This window comes from Denticeps clupeoides, chromosome 12, assembly GCF_900700375.1.
Source record: "Denticeps clupeoides chromosome 12, fDenClu1.1, whole genome shotgun sequence".
In the NCBI taxonomy this organism is placed as follows: domain Eukaryota; kingdom Metazoa; phylum Chordata; class Actinopteri; order Clupeiformes; family Denticipitidae; genus Denticeps; species Denticeps clupeoides.
Genome location: NC_041718.1, coordinates 19,696,231 through 19,714,483, shown reverse-complemented (window position 1 = coordinate 19,714,483; position 18,253 = coordinate 19,696,231). Strand labels below are relative to the sequence as shown.

Here is an 18,253-nt window from a genome sequence, read left to right as displayed (position 1 = left end):
TTTATGTTTGCATGGATCTTCCATCCCCTGCGTCCTGCTGCAGCTTCTAGTTTTTAAAACCAGATTTTTGTTCTGTTACGCGAAACACTGTAAAAGCTGACGTCAATCAGACTTCGATTTCTGGATTAGAATCACATGACCTGTTGAGTTCAACATGTAGGCCACCTGCTACTGTACTGCCTGCTATAAAGTTTCTTTCATTCGGTAATAAATGAGCATTTTACACTATGTTAGTAATTGCGTTTCTGGCAGGGCTACATTAACCCCAGTGTACAGTTACGTACAACATTGTGTGCGCTGACTGTTTCAGACTAACTGAGTTGAGCTGATTCTGTCTGTTCGTTTGTAAGATTCGCTGTTCTCATTTTTGGAATAAAAGCACCTGTAAAAAAACAAAAAACAAATAAAGATTGCTATATTTATGATAACAGGTTTCATTTTCTTGCTTTGACTTGAATCCAATTTTAATTAATCATTTATAGCACATCAGAACTCATTCATTTAAAGGCATTGGTAGTCTTGTAAATAATTTCACCCATTTATAACAGCATTGACTGCAGGGACCTGCGAACTGATGCCATCTCTTGCTGTTGCTGAAAATAAAAGCAATATATAGTAAAATAAGCCATTTATCCCATAGTGGCGACGTGAAGTGTTAGGGGTTGCGGTTCTACCCACGGTGCTGAGGAGAAGCTTTTCGTGCAGCTGCACCATCTCCTGGCGCAACTCGCTCAACACGGCCTCCTGCTCCTGACTGTGGGTCCTTTCAAACTCTCCCAGCTGCTGTTGGGTGGAGAAGGAACGTCAAAGTTCAATGAGCAGCCAGCACTTCGGCAGGGAACCGTGTCTCGTGAGCATCGTTACTTGGATGTACTGGTCCAAAAGGCACTTAAGGGATTTCAGCCTCTGTCCCTGGGCGGCCCTCATGTGCTGAAACATCTTCTGCTGGTGCTGGAACATCGCCTAGCGGAGAGCACGCGTTCTCACTACCGCTTGGGTCAATTATTGGTGCGCTTCAGCCCTCTCACCTTCAGCTTCTCTCCCTGCTCCCTGGACGTCTGCACGTCGCTCTGCCACTGATGGTAGACTGCGTCCAGCTGAGCAGAGAACTCCTCGGTGCACATGCTCCTGTCATTTATCATATACAGACAGGCATGGCTTATAATGGGCCTGTTTTAATGTACGTAAAAGTGTGAAACAAAGCGGTAATAAATGTTGAAGAACATCAGAGAACAACAGGAGAGCAGAGTCTCTTGCTCTACAGACATCGCGTCACTGTCTCGTGAAAAAAGGGACCTCTGGGTACATGTCACCTGGCCTTCTGCTGGGACTGCAGCACCCTGGCTACCTTCTGCCTGCAGGCCTTCACGGACGTGCTGCTGAAGGTCTGGAAGCGCTTTCTCTTGGCAAGGAGGGCCCCGCTCAGGTCGACTGCGGAAGGAGACCACAGGCCTGCTCAGGGCTCGTGGCTACCAGTAATAAACAAGGTTTAGTACGCAGCGATGTCCTACGTCACCTCCAAATGCACCCATGATGGATTTCAAGTCCTCCCTGTGAGATCATGCATGTATTAAATGAACCACTTTTAATCGACTATTTAATCACTATTGTGTTTTACTGGGAAAATACCCTGATGTGACGTCCACACATCTTTTTCTTCTGCCGGTCGATGCAGTCTCACCTAGGAAAATCAATGGTGCAGATAATAATATAAAGATATAGTAAATATCCAATTATATGTTTTTTGTTAAAAAAACAGTGAAATTACCCGTTTGCCCCAAAAATACATTCTTCCGGGACATTTTTCTGAATCCTCAGCTGAAGTTATTGTTTGACTGACAGTGACAAAAAAAAATGTGTCAAATCGATTCACCTGAGAGAACCACTAGCTAATTTGCATTTATATAGTATTTTTAATAATAAAAGACCATGTGCAAGTTACATCGAGTAACAAAATTGACATTTGCTATGACATTTGTGTTTAAACTTACATTTCTTGATAAGTTCCGGTCAGGCTAAAGGCTAACTTCTGAGAGAGCGACTTTAGGCGGGAAGATACTCGCTGCCCCGGAAACGGTGGAATAAAAAGTGACCCGCGACGTTCAGACAACTGGGCCAATCCCTATTTTAAAAAGAAGTGTCTAGCATTCGACGGTTTGTCACCGCTTATCGTCACCGTTTGTTATTTGTTAAAAGGTGACTTTTTATTTTTTGCTCGTTAAATAAGGATGACGGACGGCGCTGGACTCGTGGTTACGCAGGACGGACGCCAGGGGTCGCTCTGTCCCCCGCCCAAGAGCGCCTTACCCGACGAGACGGTGTAATCGTAACAGTTCTGTGGCGTGTTTATGGACCAGTTGTCGCACATTTGTTCAGTAAAGTAGACGTGAGTGAATTTCTTCAGTGGATAAGAGTTCCACATGAACAAGAACACGAGAGGCAATGTAAGGAATATATAAACGTTTTATACACATAACATTAAAAGAGATGTCCTCAGTTTTACACAATTCGTGCAAATGTAGGAGGTAAAGGCCTACCAATATTTTAAAACGTGGTGCTATTCAAGTGGGTAACTCGCTCGCCTATGAACCAGAAGACCCGGGTTTCACTACTCATTGTAGTAAGTCTGATAAATGCTGTTAATGTAAGAAAACGTAGCCGTGATCAAAACGCGACTAATGTGGGAATACCTTCCCCTCGTTGATTTACACGGCGTGAAACCTTCCACACGCTCGCTAAACGTAACGTAGTGGAATTACGGCCGATTCGCCGTACCGTGAACCGGAGTCGTCGCTCTTGGTGGTCAAGCTGCTTCATCCGGGTCATGTGCGTCCAGTGAAAAACCGGACGTGTTTTTCTGCGTCGGCGCCGCACGGCGGGTCGAGCGGCTTCAGTAAACGGAGCCCCGACATGACAAGTCGGGCGCTTTTCACACCATTTAATTCCTGACACATTTCCGACGTTAAACTTGACGCGGACACCACCGGTCGTCTTACTATGAGATGACACTCGGGGTTTGAGGTAAAGACCGCCGACTTTAAGTTTTGTTTTTCCCACATTTGTGTTTTAATTCCAGAATTTTAAAGCCGAGACAGATGTCTTGTACTTATTAATGGCAAATTTGAAGTCACTTCATCCCAAGTTTGACACATGTCCACATTTGACTGGTAAATGTGTATGAAGCGTTGAATGTTTAATGATTAATCTTCATACGTGGCCAGTTTTAGTTAAGTTCTCTGTTTGAGTTGAAGGGGAAGCGATACTGTCGTAATGCGGATGCGCAGTTACCGCGGAGAGCAGCAGCATCATGCGTGCACATGATTTAATGTAATACAGTGTGTGTAATGTGTGTGTGTGTGTGTGTGTGTGGTGGTGGTTGTGTATAAATGTGTTTATGTGCGTGTGTTTTGTGTGTTTTTGAGTGTGTGTATGTGCATGTGTGTTTTTTTTGTGTTTGTGTATATATATTTGTGTGTGTATATGTGCATGTGTGTTTTGTATGTATGTATGTGTGTGTGTGTGTGTGTGTGTGTTTGAGTGTGCGCGCGTGCGTGTGTTTGTGTATATGTGTGTGCATGTGTTTTTGTGTATATGTGTGTGCATGCGTGCGCGTGTGTTTTTGTATGTATATATATGTGCGCGTGTGTGTTTTTGTGTATATGTTTGTGTGTGTTTGTGTGTATATGTGCGTGTGTATGTGTTTTTTTTATGTATATGTGTGTGTGTGTGTGCCTGCAGGCATGTGGTGGTTCCAGCAGGGCCTGTGCGCCCTACCCGTGGCGCTCGTGCTGTGGAACGCCGCCACCTTCCTGTTTGCGTACGTCACCGCCGTGGTGCTGAAGCACGTGGACGCCTTCGTGCCGTACATCAGGTGAGCAGCTGCTGCAAAAAGGTGCCATTAAACCTGTAAAATGTTTAAACCCGCAAAATAAATACAGTCTGGTAAATACAGTCCTGGTTCATTTTCATGATCTGTTTGTGTGTGTTGGTTCGTAGCGACACGGGAAGCGAAGCGCCTGAGCGATGTGTGTTTGGGATCATGCTCAACATCTCTGCGTTCCTCGGTAACTTATCACATTTACATTTTACGGCATTTACCAGTCAGTAGTTACAGGGACAGTCCCCCCCCTGGTAGACACTCAGGGTTAAGTGTCTTGCTCAGGGACACGATGGTAGTAAGTGGGATTTGAACCTGAACGTTCTTTTAATTTTTACCAAATTCTAGCCCCATGAATCGGTTATTTTGTCCTGTACTTAGTTCGCTACACGACGAGACGGTGTAATCGTAACAGTTCTGTGGCGTGTTTATGGACCAGTTGTCGCACATTTGTTCAGTAAAGTAGACGTGAGTGAATTTCTTCAGTGGATAAGAGTTCCACATGAACAAGAACACGAGAGGCAATGTAAAGAATATATAAACGTTTTATACATGTAACATTAAAAGAGATGTCCTCGGTTTTACGCAATGCGTGCAAATGTAGGAGGTAAAGGCCTACCAAGGCCTACCGTTTTGATCACGTACTTAGTTCACTACACTTTATGTGACAACTGGGGGAAAAAAAAAAAAACTTGTACAAAGGCGACATTGAGCTACATCCAAATTCGCAGATACCAGTGGAATTTCCTCCTTAACGGCCTCGCACTTGATCACATGAACCCCGTGGTGAAATGGGGTATATGATATTTACATTTCTTCCCTTTGCCTGACAGGCATCGCTACCACGTATGTGCGCTACAAGCAGGTCCAGGCCCTGACAGGCTGGGAAGAGTCCCGTCTGCACCAGTTGAACCTGCTGGGCCTGGTGCTCGGCGGCATCAGCTCGTTCGGCATGTGCGTCGTCGGGAACTTCCAGGTACGATCCGGGGGCCCCCGGGAACCGAACGGCCCCGTGGCCGTGGCGCGCTCCGCTCACGCGTCCGCACTGTCGCCCCGCAGAAGACCACCCTGTTCTCTGTGCACATTGTGGGCGCGGCGATGACGTTTGGGATCGGGGCGCTCTACATCATCGTGCAGACGCTCGTGTCCTACCAGATGCAGCCTCACATCCACAAGAAGAGCGTATTCTGGACGCGGTTCGGCGTGGGGGTGTGGTCCGTGGTCAGCATCGTCAGCAGTATCCTTCCCTTTCGCCGGGTTTATGTCTGCATTTATTTAATTAAACTTATTTCATTAACCTAATATAAACATCCACAATGTTAGCCTAAAAATATATTCAAATACGAACGTAATGATATCAGCAATGAGAAAATGTATATAGACAGCAGGCTGTGAGATCTGATGGTTGACCCTTGACCTGCTGGCTCCTCAGTGTTCGTGTCTTCGGTCATCATGTACAGCAGTTTGCCGGGCGTGGAGGTTTCCAAGAAGCTGCACTGGACGCCGGGAGAGCCGGTGAGGACACTTTCTGTTTATTTGCTCATTTTTATTTGGTCCCGGTGAAAACGGAGGCTGACTGTCGTTGCGCCAGGGCTACACGGCTCACATCGTCAGCACCGTGTCCGAGTGGTCACTCGCCCTGTCCTTCGTCAGCTTCTTTCTCACCTACGTCCGGGACTTCCAGGTGAGGGGGGGGGGGTTATGACGCGTCCTCGTGCGGCCCCGTCTCTCGTGATGCGGCCTCGAATCTGGAGTGTCTTTTTGTGTGTAGAAAATCAGCTTGAGAGCAGAGGCGGAGCTGCAGGCCAGTCACCTGTACGAACCGGCGAACTACGGCGCCACCACCCCCCTCAGCCCCGGAGAGACGTCGCCTTTACTTGCCGGGAGCATCTAAACCTCAGCTGGGCCGCTTTGGGAGCTGAGGGCTCATTATTACTCAAGGCAGGGTCATGAACTCTCACGAGAAGCTCTTGTGATATTTTAACAGTATTTAATTCTACATTTTAATGAGACCATGGCGACGCGTGCACTGTAGTTGAACATTGAATGCTCTGACGTTTATGACTGATCCGAGTGAAGGCTATATCTGAATATTATTAGCTTTTTCCCCTCGTTTTGTTTTTGGGGCACTTTTTTTTTTTTTAAGTTTTTTTTTTTTTTTTACGATTTGAGAAGAACCTGAAATCTGTGGCGTCACCTCTAGGGGTCGCAGGTGGACTGTGCATTATTACCGCTGGCCGCAAGGGGCCAGTAGAACCCAAGAGGTCAGAGATGGAGCCACCTTTACCTGATCTCACCCCAAATACAGTCCTAAACCTGGAGAACCTACGAACTCAATTAAACCTTAATCAGGCAAAATAAAGGTCTAGGATGAGGACCAGACTGGTTCAGCAATGCAACCTTCTGCATGTTTTAATATATTCTCATGTCCTGGAATGTACTGTATTCCAGCTGCTCAGTATTCACTTCTGTGCAAGTTGCATCAACTTTGGCTTTATGCATCTCACTTTAACATTTTAATGTTTACAGTTCAATGAATCTTTTTTAGCAGATTAAATTAAAGCATAATATTCATCTTGTTCTAAATTTATTTGTAATTTTTTTTTATGACTTGTGCAAAATGGGACCAGACAGCATGACCTTTTAAAAACTTCTTAATCAGGTGCAATTTTGCAAACTAAATCAAATGAAGACTAATGCCTGATTTTCAGTAAATGTTTGGCTAAGAATATCTTTATGTATAAAGTGAATGTCATATCAGTCTTTTATTGATGTGAACAGAATAAAGGGATATTTACATACACATGGAATACACATTTACATTTAAAAACACATTTATAAAAAAACATGTTAATATTATAAATAAATCTTTTATAAAACCATACATTTTATAAAACCATAATGGAGCTAGCAGCACCTCCCAAACTCTACACGACTCTGCCCCTCGCCCATCCACCCTTTGTCTTCTCTGCCTTCTGGTACGCAGCGATTTTCTTGTGGAAAAAGCCTGAAAAGATTAGAAAACACAACCGAACATTCATCAAATATTGGGCTTATTCAGCATAAGAACTTTTTATAAACCATTGTGACCTCTGACCTTCCTGGTGTGGATTCCTTTCTACGTGCTGGATGAAGATGTCAAACATCTGCGTCTTGCTGAAGAGGGTGACGAAAGGCCGGTTGGCCTTGGGCTCGGCGGCCTTGCAGAACTTCTCCTTGTGAAAGATGGCCGTCTGGCTGCCGCCGCGGCGCCTCACGTGACCAGTGAAGTGACCCACCGTCTTGACGAAGAAAGACAGGAAGGCCTCAGACACGACCTTGTTCAGCTCCTCCTCCGCTGGAAGTCAAGCACAGCACTTTCGGTATGAGTCTGGCCTAGATTCTCTGTCCCGGTCAGCCACAGGAATGGAACAAGGCAACCTGATATAAAATCAGGCAACTATGAACTTTTTATCTACTCAAAACATGGTGGAACTGAACCCACTCGAGTTCTTCTTTCTGGAACCAAGAGCCTGTAGGAGCTCTTCCTGTAATTTGGGTGGGATAATCGTGTCCTCATCTTCAGTCTGTCAAAAAAAAGAAACTAGTAGTTAACTGTGTGGTGTGAATTTATGAATAAATAATTCACTCTGTGATCTTGCTTCTGACAGGGTGGTAGTAGCCTAGTGGGTAACACACTTGCCTATGAACCAGAAGACCCAGGTTCAAACCCCACTTACTACCATTGTGTCCCTGAGCAAGACACTTAACCCTGAGTGTCTCCAGGGGGGGACTGTCCCTGTCACTACTGATTGTTAATCGCTCTGGATAAGGGCGTCTGATAAATGCAGTAAATGTAAATGACACTCAGCCAAGGGTTCTCAACAAAACGTATGTGTCTATGAAAGGAATCTTTGGCCGTGTGTGCAAATGGAATTAACGGGTGAGCCATGCATATCGCTATCTGACGAACAACTCACCGTTTTGATCAACCTCTCTTTTGCGCCGTCGCTCAGGTCCACAATAAGTAGCTGGAAAACAAGAACATCTCATCAGCGCCGCCTCCTCGCTAATCCAGTTTGCATTTAATGAATGTCACCGGACAGCTGGAGACCCTCGAGCTTCTCTCGGCTCTGGAGTAAACACTCATCCCACGCCGGCGCAGCAAAGGCAGCAGCTGGTTGCTATGGTAACCTGGCGGCCACTCACATCGCTCGTGTCGGTGATTGAGTCGCGCATGCGACTGGTGATGCCCAGCAGGTAGGGTGTGGGAGCCATGACCACGTCGATGAGGACGGTGGGCACGATGGAGATGAAGGTGTGCTGCCAGGCGAACGGGTAGAGCAGGGCCGCCACGGCGTGGAGAACCTGAGAGAGGGTGCTGCAGATGATACGCCAGAGAGGCAACTAATGATCAGCTCAACAATCCATCAAATCGATTAGTTGGATGTTTGTCAATTGGAAAAGTAATCAGAAACATAAAATGCTTGACAACTACTAATAATCACAAACACATTTTGCAACATTTTTCTTATTTTACTGAAACATTCCCCAACGACATGAAAGAGCCTTTAATCAGGAAATTAGGACGTTAATTTCATAAAGTTCTTAATTCAGTTCATTCCCGCTTTAAGGCAAACTTTGGCTCATTTAAACAGACCTGAGGGCTACGAATTAAATTACGACGTTCACGTGTTGCTTGGGCTGGTTGGTCTCAATCTGCTATTTTTTCCCCACTGCTGATGTACTACTGCATCTCAGAACTGTGAAATATTGTGGAAAATATCAGCCCCTGCCAAGTACTGAGTGTATAAATGATGGACATTTCTGTACTGTGACTATCATAAATTACAACATTCTAATATCCTGAGGTACTGGATACTAAAATAAAATTTACACAGCTGTATTTTGTTCACTGTACACTCAGGTAAGAGACATTCCACTAAACCACCACCGCCTCAGGTTTTGGGGTGTTTCATTAATAATTTTATTATTAGGGTTGTTGTTAATTGCTCAGATTTGTGGAAGAAAAGTTTTATGTATGGCACAGTAAATTAACCTAAAATTATTTCACCTGTTTAGAGAGATAGGACAGTAAACGAAATATGACCGAAACTCTAGGACCTGCAACATGTTAACACAGCGACTTAACATCCAATAAACCCAATTGGCCAATTACAATAAGTTGAAGAGTTTAACTTTTTTCTTTTTTTTTTTTTACTTTAAGCAACATGAAGAAAATGCCCCACAATTCAATGCAAAGCGAATGGGAAATGCCTCTGGTGAAGCCTGCATATGTGTGAATGTACCATCATGATCTGAGACTCATTCCCACACCCTCTGTATTAGTTTTAAATATTTGCAGGCTTTAGTCTAAGAATGAATCAAGATTCATTTTTAATCGATTGACAGCCCTACTAAGGTTTAAAAATGTAGAAAACATTTATTACGCCCCATTTATCCATCCCGTAGATCTGTGTATTGGTCCATTTGTTTCAATAACATCACATTTTGTGTGCATGCATAGAACTGTGTGTACATAGAACTGTGTGAGTGATCGTCTGCATTATGTGATTAAGCTAGTGGGAATTAAATATAATGATGTACGCTACAGCCAATTAGAAAACCAGGGGTCACCAACCAACAGCATCAAAACCAGACATCAGCTGGTAATCACATGGACGTACCTGAGCTCATCTGCAATGAAGATGATCCGTCGCTCCAACACGGTGGCAGCGAAGACCTCCAGCACCTCCTCGTCCCCCAGGCAGCGGAACAATGCGCGGAAATCCACGTGCTCCAGCCGTGAGTCCACCGGTCGCGTCAGACTGATGATCTACACGGGACCACAGATCATCAGGACGACAGGCCTCCAGGGGACAACAAGACATGTGTGACACGTTACAGACCAGCACACCTCTGTGCCTGACTCCGGGATGAAGCTTGTGATTTTGACAGTGTTGCCGGGGGCGGGGACCGGCGCCTCCCTCAGGCTCTGCATGAAGGGGTAGATCATGGCCATAGATTTCTGCCTGCGCTTCTCCACCTCGTCGAAGATCTGCAGCCAAAAACAGAGTGAGGTTCAGCCTCCACAATGTTAAAGGGGGCGGGGTTACTGACCATCCCAAAGGTGATATACTGAGAGCATCAATTATCTACATGAGCAATGGAAAAAAAAATTAAATTGCATCCAGGTATGTAAATTACTCTTCGATTTATATTCAATTATGACAAAATATGTAGTTCCTTATATATGGATTTTTTGTACATACAAGGTTCTTACACATTTTAACCATTTCCATGACTTTTCAGTGATTGAGGCAAATTTTCTGAGCATATGTTCTCTGAAATTTATGCAAATTTGGAGAAGAGAAAAGTATTAAAAAAAAATTACACCTGTAATTTACATGACTTAAAAAATAAATACATTTATTAAAAAAAATTAATCCTTGAATGAATCACACAGCTGCGAAGGAGCTGGAAAACGGAAGCAACACACACCAGGTGACGTGGTTCACTACGTAAAACTTGCAAAGATACTGTAGACCTGTGCTTGTTTTAAACATTGTACTTAAAATGACTTTTACATAATTCTTTAGGTTTATTTTGTATTCCAAAACGTTTCAAGACGTGGAAAATTCTCTGTTCAAATTCCATCACTTTTCAGGTTTTTAATGACCATAAGAACATAGTGAAATTATGGCTGATTATGGCACAAAAACCTGAAATTTATTATCTCAAAAATTCTTAGAAAATGACCTAGAAATCAATTCAAAATCCAAATTTTGAAAAGTACATCACAACTCTGATTAAGTATTAATTGCTTATTACTTTTTTTTTTTTTTTCCAAAATTCTTGGTAAATTTTGAAGGTCAAACTGAATCACGCCGCAATTTACAAAGAAAAGATTTAGTTCTCCTGGTCAGTTACGTAAAGAAGTGTTTGTTTCCAGGTGTGTGGCTTCATTTTCATTACCCACATTTCGCCTTTGCCCGAGAGGACTGTGGTCCACCACAAGGTTTCACATTGTGCTTCTGTCTTTCCTTAGCATAAAAATACCAGAAGCAGAAAGTGTCTGTTAGGCTTGTGCGGTTGGGCGCAGGCAGTCATATCACGTTGCATTAAAAGTCAGTGAGAGGTTTGCGTAGAGCGAAAGAGTAAAAAAATAAAAGAAATCCCCTTCCATTTCAACAGCATTACGCAGAGCAGGATATGGAAAGTCACACTGATCCATATCACGGAAGCACGGGAATCAAACAATGGAGAGGAACTCATTATCTCATTACAACGATTCTAAAGAAGATGAATGATGAACCCCAGACTGTGTAGTCATGAACACGCTTTCATTTTCCCGGAACGGTGATGCAACGTCTCACTGCACTGCTAAATGAAAGAGCTGGAGCCCCGAGAAACCTGCAGAGGTTCTCCTGCACATGTGAGGTAGAACCCTGCCGCGTCATGAAATGAGAGTGGACGAGGACCTTGGAGAAGAGTCCGAAGCAGGCCAGCCGGCTGATGATGCAGTAAGCCTCTGGAGGTCGTGCTCCTCTCCCGCTGGGCTGCACAGCACCATCGGGGGCCAGAAAGCAGATATAGGTTAACCTCGTCATCTCTTAACACTCGGGAGCGCTTCACCATGGAGGAACACGGTCTGGTTACCAGCAGCCGCCTGCAGTACCCGTTCCTCCGGCTGCCGTCAACCTCAGTCAGAACGAAGGAGAAGGTTTCGCTGCAAAACACACAGCAGGGGAGCAAAAAATTAAACAGAGGAGTTTACTTTACTTTACTTTATTTAGCAGACGCTTTTATCCAAAGCGACTTACAAGAGGAAGACACCAGCAATTCTCGTTCGATTTCTATAGAATATTGAGTTTACAAACTAAGAGCCCTGATAAGGCTCAACTTGTCAGTGAAGAGCATGCTCAGAGATTGTTAGGTGCTAGACGAAGAAAAAATTATAATGTATTTATACATTTTTGTATTGTTTGTGCAATGTGTACGCATGTGCGTGTGTAAGTGTTAGATTTGTCTGTAATACTTTTTGAACAAGAGGGTTTTCACCTGCTTCTTAAAAGTGGTGATAGTCTCGGCTAGTCGTTGAGGCGGATACGAGGATGTGATTTTCCATTTATATTCAAACACCACACACACAAACGAGCGTGGTGAGCTGGGACGCCAGGATTCACCCGACAGGAGGATCATTTAAAGCGGACGAAACCAGGCGACAACATGCATGTTGGAACATGCCATGTGCTAACAACGCAGGCGGTTCTTTCGAGTGCGCGTGTGAGATATCGAAACCATCCGAGCATCAGTGCTGAAGCTAGGAGGACCTTCAGACGCCAGGATTCACCGGCATGAACACCGACGACGGCCGCACGCTCGTTCGTAATTCTCGGCCTCTCCATTCTCCCGCGGACGACGTTAACACTGCGCCTTCTGCAAGGTTCTGCAAACGCCCGTCAGGCTTTCGTGCGGCGCAACACACTCCAGCACACGGCGAGACCGCATCCTGTGTACCACACACTGCGATGTGGGGGCCGCGCTCGTCAAGATGCACAGGAAGTGGGTGAAGGTGCACAGGTGGGTTCAGAGTACACACATCCGCCCTCAGATCAGTCAGTCAAGAGTCTGGGATTCGCCCGGCCGCGTCGTCCATGATCATCAGTAAAAGTAATACATGTACAAGGTTTTCATATTGTGAGTAGGCAGATCCTCGTACCTGGGATACTCGGTCAGTGGCGCCCAGTTAACCCCCTCGGGGAAGCAGAACAGTGCGATGGCCTTCAGCGACTTCTCCTCCTCCTCCTTCTGAAACTTGGCCAGACTGTCCCTCTGAGAAGGTGGAGGAGCAGGACACCCCAGTTACACCCACATTCCTCTATTTTCTACACAACTACGGCCCATATATCATATCCTCCTGGGGAAATTATGAGCATGAGCAGCCCACAAAAAAAGCCACAAATAATCCTACATCTCAGGGCTGGATCACCTCCTGATTGAGACACCAGTCCATCAACAGGTTGGAACGTTACTTCTCATCATCAGTACTGTCAATACTAAAAACTGGAGAACAAATGGTGAAGTTTGCTCCTTTTATAATATTCTCACATAACCTGGTGAGAAAGAAGCAGGGACGAGCAGAAGAAATGTTCTTCTGCTTCACACCTTGGGGAACTGGTACGTGATCTGGGGCTCGTAACTCCCGGCCTCCGCTTTCCTCTTGAGGCCGACCACCACCAGGTACTCGAAGAAGAACTGCCCGCTGAGATGCCCCGGGTCATGTGAACGGGGGCCAGCAGAGGCCAGGGAGCTGGACGGAGGTAGAGCCGGGGTCTTCTCCGTCCCTAAGAGTCAAACCAGACGTCAGATGTTTTCAGAAAAACACAACACATTACAACTACACGGCTATTATATTAAATACGTTCATATTATTATTCTTCTCACCAACCCGTGAAAGCCTGTTAAACCCTGATAAGACAGAAGCTCTTGTATTTGGGCCTCATGCAACCAGACGTAAGCCGTCTGACTACATCAGAGCTCTGGATCGGCTTTCTATCTCACCAAGTACGGAAGGATCTAGGTGTCGCAGGTCCCTCATTCGATTCGTATGTAGATAATAATCTACATACAAGATTGCAGAGATGTTGCAAAGATAAGAAATATGATCTCAATGCACGATGCAACGCGTAACAACTAAAGCTTCATGGGCCTTCAAATGGACCAGTAACATCACAATGGACACGTAATGTACACCATGACACTGGACTCTGCACTGTCCAGCACCTCCAAACATGGACAGATGCTCTATACCACACTTTGGACTTCGTCCCTCTCTGTATCACTCCTTCGCAAGGTTTCTTTCTTCCTTTTTTGTTTTCTTTGTGTGCAGATGGGTCAAGTGAGGGGGTGTCAACAGTAGGGTCTGTCAAAGCCCTTTGAGACATACTGTATGTGATTATGGGCTTTATAAGAAATAAATGTTGTTCTTATAAAGCAGCACTCAAATTACCGGTAATCTGTAAAGGGGTTCATTTTCAGACCACGTACCAAATTTCAACTTCTCTGCGCAATCAAACAAACAACAAAAGGAATACAGAAGTAAAAAAAAAAAAAAAACAGAAGACAAAAAGACAATAATAATGCCAGCAGTAGTAGTAAAATATATGACTTGTAACTGCAGCAGGAGGTTTTACATGACAAGCAACATTATGTGATTTCTTATTGAATAAACAAAAGATGATGTTTGGAAGGAGAATTTTGTAAAATACTTCAACACATCAGGCCTCTGCAACACCTACACATCATAATAACACCAAATATATATATATATATATATATGGCAGACATCTACAAAGCAATATGTGTATGTAAATGTTTGAATATATGATTATGGTCCATTAGTATCAGTCTGAACAAGTCCTCCGTAAACCGGCGTAAACATTTGAATGATTCGTTCTCCGTAAACCAGCGTGAAAGTTTGAAGGACTCATTCTGCGACCCCTCTGAATACAGAGAAAGTCTTTTCGATCACAGCAGGAACCAGACGTTTCCCTACCAGGAGCCCCACCATGCAAGCTGGCGACTATCAGACCCGGTAAAATAAAAAAAGACGAAATCCTTTTCTTTTAGATTTTTTTTTTTTTTTTTTTTTTTTTTTTTTTTAAAACAACCTCATCGCATTTCTGGGTTTGTAAAATCTGCACACATGAAACCAAAATCCGATCCGACGCCGACCCCGTTCAACAAGTTTACTGAGCCGGACATGCAAATTCACGCCAAGATGTGACTGCACAGTTTCGATCCTCACCACCGCACACGCCAGGATCGTTTTAAACACGGCTACAGCTTAGCAACACCATCAATTACTGAATCTGTCAAACAATGAATTCTGCCGAGAGTAAAACCAAGGATCAGGAGATAAGCGGACGAGCAACACGTAATTATTACATAACCGCGTGCCCTTGAGAAAGGCCGGAGAAATTCGACACTCACGGCCCCTCTGCAACTTCTGCAGGTTGGAGAAAAGGGAGCCCAGTTTCCCCAGGGTGCTGCTGTTGCCTTCAAAAGCCTCGCGGGACATAATGGAACCTGGGAAAGAAAAGAAAAAAAAAACTTAAACTCTTAAACCAGACAGAGGGCTGGATTAGTAAAATTCAGTTTAGTAAAATTAGTAAAATCCAGATTAGTAAAATTATTGTGCTCTGAAGATCATTTAAAAACCATCACCACTTCATTCTCATGTCATACCGAAAGCAATCACAGCGCTGCAGAGTTGACAATGTTCATTTTTAGATGAATGTTCCGTTTTTTGTTTTTTTTTTCTCAAATCCGTAAAGAAGGTGACGGTGCCTCAGCAATACTGACAACCTGCCCGACCTCGACTACAACAAAGACAACAAGGGGAGCTGCTGTGGAAGTAAAGGGTGGGAGGGCCAATCAGACGGAGGACGAAAAACACGCACATATACACACAAAATGAGGCAGCTGAGTCACGCGTCTCTGAGCCTGCAGGACTGGATCTGTCACTTTCTGTCACATTCCTGCACTCTGTGTGGTTTTTAATAACCCCGGTGTAAAAACTCGTTTTCAGCCTTCACCTTCTGCTGTTGTCAGAATGTAAAACGTAAAACTGCTACTCCGGCTCTACTCCCACCATCCCAGAGCGTAAAACTGCTACTCTGGCTCTACTCCCAACATCCCAGAGCGTAAAGCTGCTACTCCGGCTCTACTCCCACCATCCCAGAGCGTAAAACTGCTACTCCGTCTTTACTCCCACCATCCCAGAGCGTAAAACTGCTACTCCGTCTTTACTCCCACCATCCCAGAGTGTAAAACTGTTACTCCGTCTTTACTCCCACCATCCCAGAGTGTAAAACTGTTACTCCGTCTTTACTCCCACCATCCCAGAGCGTAAAACTGCTACTCCGTCTTTACTCCCACCATCCCAGAGTGTAAAACTGTTACTCCGTCTTTACTCCCACCATCCCAGAGTGTAAAACTGCTACTCCGTCTTTACTCCCACCATCCCAGAGTATAAAACAGCTACTCCGTCTTTACTCCCACCATCCCAGAGAATAAAACTGCTACTCCAGCTTTAAGCTCATCGTCCCAGAGTGTAAAACTGCTACTCCATCGTCCCAGAGTATAAAACTGCTACTCCGGCTTTAAGCTCATCGTCCCAGAGTGTAAAACAGGTACTCCATCGTCCCAGAGTGTAAAACAGGTACTCCATCGTCACAGAGTATAAAACAGCTACTCCAGCTTTAAGCCCATCGTCCCAGAGTATAAAACAGCTACTCCAGCTTTAAGCCCATCGTCCCAGAGTATAAAACAGCTACTCCAGCTTTAAGCCCATCGTCCCAGAGTGTAAAACTGCCCATCACCTCCAACTCAATCCCACCAAAACTGAACTAATATTCATTCCAGCAGATTCTTCACCACATCAGGATCTTGATATTTACCTAGACAACTCACAGCTCTCTCCTTCTGCAACAGCCCACAACCTTGGAGTAACAATAGACAACCAACTCTCCTTCTCAACTCACATCAGCAATCTTTCCCGCTCATGTAGATTCCTTCTCTACAATATCAGACGAATCCGCCCTTACCTGTCAACCCAGGCCACCCAACTACTGGTTCAGTCCCTAGTAATCTCACGACTGGACTACTGCAACTCCCTTCTAGCTGGTCTACCACTATGTACCATCCGACCTCTACAACTCATACAAAATGCAGCAGCACGACTGATCTTCAACCGTCCCAAGTTCTCCCACACCGCCCCTCTGCTACGTTCCCCCCACTGGCTCCCAGTAGCTGCACGCATCAGGTTCTAAATACTGATGCTGGCCTACAAAGCCAAACATGGAGTAGCACCATCCTACCTCACAGCCCTTATTACACCTCACACTGCACCTCGTATACTCCGAGCCTCCAGTACTGCTCGCCTGGTCCCTCCATCTCTGAAGGTAAAAGGAAGACGCTCATCTAGACTCTTCTCCATCTTGGCCCCTCGGTGGTGGAATGAACTTCCCCTCGAGGTCAGAACAGCTCAGTCACTGAGCACCTTCACACGGCAGCTCAAGACCTTCCTCTTTAAAGAATATTTAGATTAAATTGTAATTTTCTTGTTGTCGAACTTTGTGTACAGAATCTTCAACAGAGTGAATAAAATAGATGTATTCATAGTTGGGGTCCTAGTGAACCGGAATTGATCTCTTCATCGATGGTAACTTGAAAGCACGTTGTAAGTCGCTGTGGATAAGGGCGTCTGCCAAATGCCATAAATGTAAATGTAAATGTATAAAACAGCTACTCCAGCTTTAAGCTCATCGTCCCAGAGTACTCCGAGTGTCTGAGTATTAAACTCTGGGTGTTTTTGTTGCTCTGCATAAATCCGACACTCCGCTGCAACCAAACGCCTTTCAGTCCCCACTTCTTAAAAAAAAAAAAAAAAAATATATACCACGAAAAACCTCACTTCAGACATTTAAGAAAACTGAGAAACGCCCCAATTCGGTAAACAAACACAATAAAAAAACTAATATATATGACTGGACTCATAACGCGTAAAAAAACGATTTTACTTTCGCCGCTTCTTGTAACTGCAGAAAGTATCGTTGAATTGCTAATTAAAAAAAAAAAACTTTCCACGGGGCGCATCTTATTATACTTTAAAGCAGAAACTGCGCGCTTTTAATACGCCAGTCGCTAAAAATTGGTTGATAAAAGTCTGAATGAGATATATATATGTATTTTTTTTTTTTTTTGCCCGGAGTGGGCGATCCTCCCTCCTGCTTCGCACCATGCTGGCTTGTTTCTAACAGCCAGACGCCTCTGTTCGTGGAGCTCACCTGCCATCGCGCCGGAGCCGCCGGAAAGACTCCCGTCCGCCGACGACTTCGGTTCCACCTTAAACGCGCTCCGCAGGCCGCAGGGGCGCCATGACGCCTCTAGGGGGCGACGGGGTGCACGTAGGGCACATTTAACGATGGTTGGGGTACTTTTAGGACAAATTTAAGGCTTTAGGGTACATTTACATTTAATGCATTTGGCAGATGCCCTGATCCAGAGCGACTTACAGCGTGCTTCCATGTTACCATGGATGAAGTGATCAGTTCCGGTTCACTAGGACCCCCAACTATGAATACAACCTTTTTATTCACTCTGTTCTAGTTTCTATACAGAAGTCAGACAAGAAGAAGGTTACAAGTTCATCTAAATATTCTCTAAAGAGGAAGGTCTTGAGCTGCCGTGTGAAGGTGCTCAGTGACTGAGCTGTTCTGACCTCGAGGGGAAGTTCATTCCACCACCGAGGGGCCAAGACGGAGAAGAGTCTAGATGAATGTTTTCCTTTTACCTTCAGAGATGGAGGGACCAGGCGAGCAGTACTGGAGG

At 44.8% G+C, this 18,253-nt stretch overlaps 3 protein-coding genes across 6 annotated transcripts; 1 reads left to right on the top strand and 2 right to left on the bottom strand.

The window, feature by feature from the left end:
• Positions 1 to 241: 241 nt before the first annotated feature.
• Positions 242 to 2,237, bottom strand: sycp3 (synaptonemal complex protein 3). Of its 3 annotated transcripts, none has more exons than XM_028997924.1 (10): positions 1,992 to 2,237; positions 1,769 to 1,835; positions 1,630 to 1,681; positions 1,517 to 1,551; positions 1,314 to 1,431; positions 1,029 to 1,128; positions 865 to 963; positions 679 to 783; positions 565 to 593; positions 242 to 382 (listed from the first exon to the last, which is right to left on the bottom strand). In XM_028997924.1, exons 2-10 carry the CDS (start codon positions 1,800 to 1,802, stop codon positions 307 to 309), a joined length of 648 nt encoding a protein of 215 aa, XP_028853757.1. In that variant the 5' UTR covers positions 1,803 to 1,835; positions 1,992 to 2,237; the 3' UTR covers positions 242 to 306. The 3 variants fall into 3 exon arrangements, with proteins under 3 accessions (XP_028853757.1, XP_028853759.1, XP_028853758.1); XM_028997925.1 differs by having other exon boundaries at positions 358 to 382; positions 536 to 593; XM_028997926.1 differs by lacking the exon at positions 865 to 963.
• A 630-nt stretch (positions 2,238 to 2,867) lies between these two features.
• Positions 2,868 to 6,622, top strand: dram2b (DNA-damage regulated autophagy modulator 2b). Its single transcript, XM_028997399.1, has 8 exons — positions 2,868 to 3,021; positions 3,739 to 3,871; positions 3,997 to 4,064; positions 4,711 to 4,853; positions 4,937 to 5,114; positions 5,310 to 5,392; positions 5,469 to 5,561; positions 5,649 to 6,622. The coding sequence occupies exons 2-8, from the start codon at positions 3,741 to 3,743 to the stop codon at positions 5,769 to 5,771; spliced, it is 819 nt and encodes a 272-aa protein (XP_028853232.1). The 5' UTR covers positions 2,868 to 3,021; positions 3,739 to 3,740; the 3' UTR covers positions 5,772 to 6,622.
• An 8-nt stretch (positions 6,623 to 6,630) lies between these two features.
• dennd2db (DENN/MADD domain containing 2Db) lies at positions 6,631 to 15,314 on the bottom strand. 2 transcript variants are annotated; one of them, XM_028997397.1, is made up of 13 exons: positions 15,107 to 15,314; positions 14,852 to 14,947; positions 13,025 to 13,203; positions 12,579 to 12,691; positions 11,516 to 11,585; positions 11,338 to 11,415; positions 9,774 to 9,914; positions 9,544 to 9,692; positions 8,066 to 8,237; positions 7,837 to 7,887; positions 7,362 to 7,443; positions 6,975 to 7,214; positions 6,632 to 6,884 (listed from the first exon to the last, which is right to left on the bottom strand). In XM_028997397.1, exons 2-13 carry the CDS (start codon positions 14,937 to 14,939, stop codon positions 6,805 to 6,807), a joined length of 1,443 nt encoding a protein of 480 aa, XP_028853230.1. In that variant the 5' UTR covers positions 14,940 to 14,947; positions 15,107 to 15,314; the 3' UTR covers positions 6,632 to 6,804. The 2 variants fall into 2 exon arrangements, with proteins under 2 accessions (XP_028853231.1, XP_028853230.1); XM_028997398.1 differs by lacking the exon at positions 15,107 to 15,314 and having other exon boundaries at positions 6,631 to 6,884; positions 12,973 to 13,203; positions 14,852 to 14,941.
• Between the last annotated feature and the right edge of the window lie 2,939 nt (positions 15,315 to 18,253).

What these genes read in the sequence shown, in the direction of transcription:
- sycp3 (XM_028997924.1), bottom strand. Translation starts at nt 1,802, where the DNA reads ATGTCCCGGAAGAATGTATTTTTGGGGCAAACGG. An exon ending in CAGTCCCAGCAGAAGGCCAG is followed by an intron (nt 1,129 to 1,313) that starts GTGACATGTACC and finishes GATAAATGACAG; the next exon opens with GAGCATGTGCACCGAGGAGT. An exon ending in AAAAGCTTCTCCTCAGCACC is followed by an intron (nt 594 to 678) that starts GTGGGTAGAACC and finishes TTTTATTTTCAG; the next exon opens with CAACAGCAAGAGATGGCATC.
- dram2b (XM_028997399.1), top strand. Translation starts at nt 3,741, where the DNA reads ATGTGGTGGTTCCAGCAGGGCCTGTGCGCCCTACCCGTGGCGCTCGTG. An exon ending in GCCTTCGTGCCGTACATCAG is followed by an intron (nt 3,872 to 3,996) that starts GTGAGCAGCTGC and finishes GTTGGTTCGTAG; the next exon opens with CGACACGGGAAGCGAAGCGC. An exon ending in GCGTCGTCGGGAACTTCCAG is followed by an intron (nt 4,854 to 4,936) that starts GTACGATCCGGG and finishes GTCGCCCCGCAG; the next exon opens with AAGACCACCCTGTTCTCTGT.
- dennd2db (XM_028997397.1), bottom strand. Translation starts at nt 14,939, where the DNA reads ATGTCCCGCGAGGCTTTTGAAGGCAACAGCAGCACCCTGGGGAAACTG. An exon ending in CAATCACCGACACGAGCGAT is followed by an intron (nt 7,888 to 8,065) that starts GTGAGTGGCCGC and finishes CTTGTTTTCCAG; the next exon opens with CTACTTATTGTGGACCTGAG. An exon ending in TTCCAGAAAGAAGAACTCGA is followed by an intron (nt 7,215 to 7,361) that starts GTGGGTTCAGTT and finishes CTTGACTTCCAG; the next exon opens with CGGAGGAGGAGCTGAACAAG.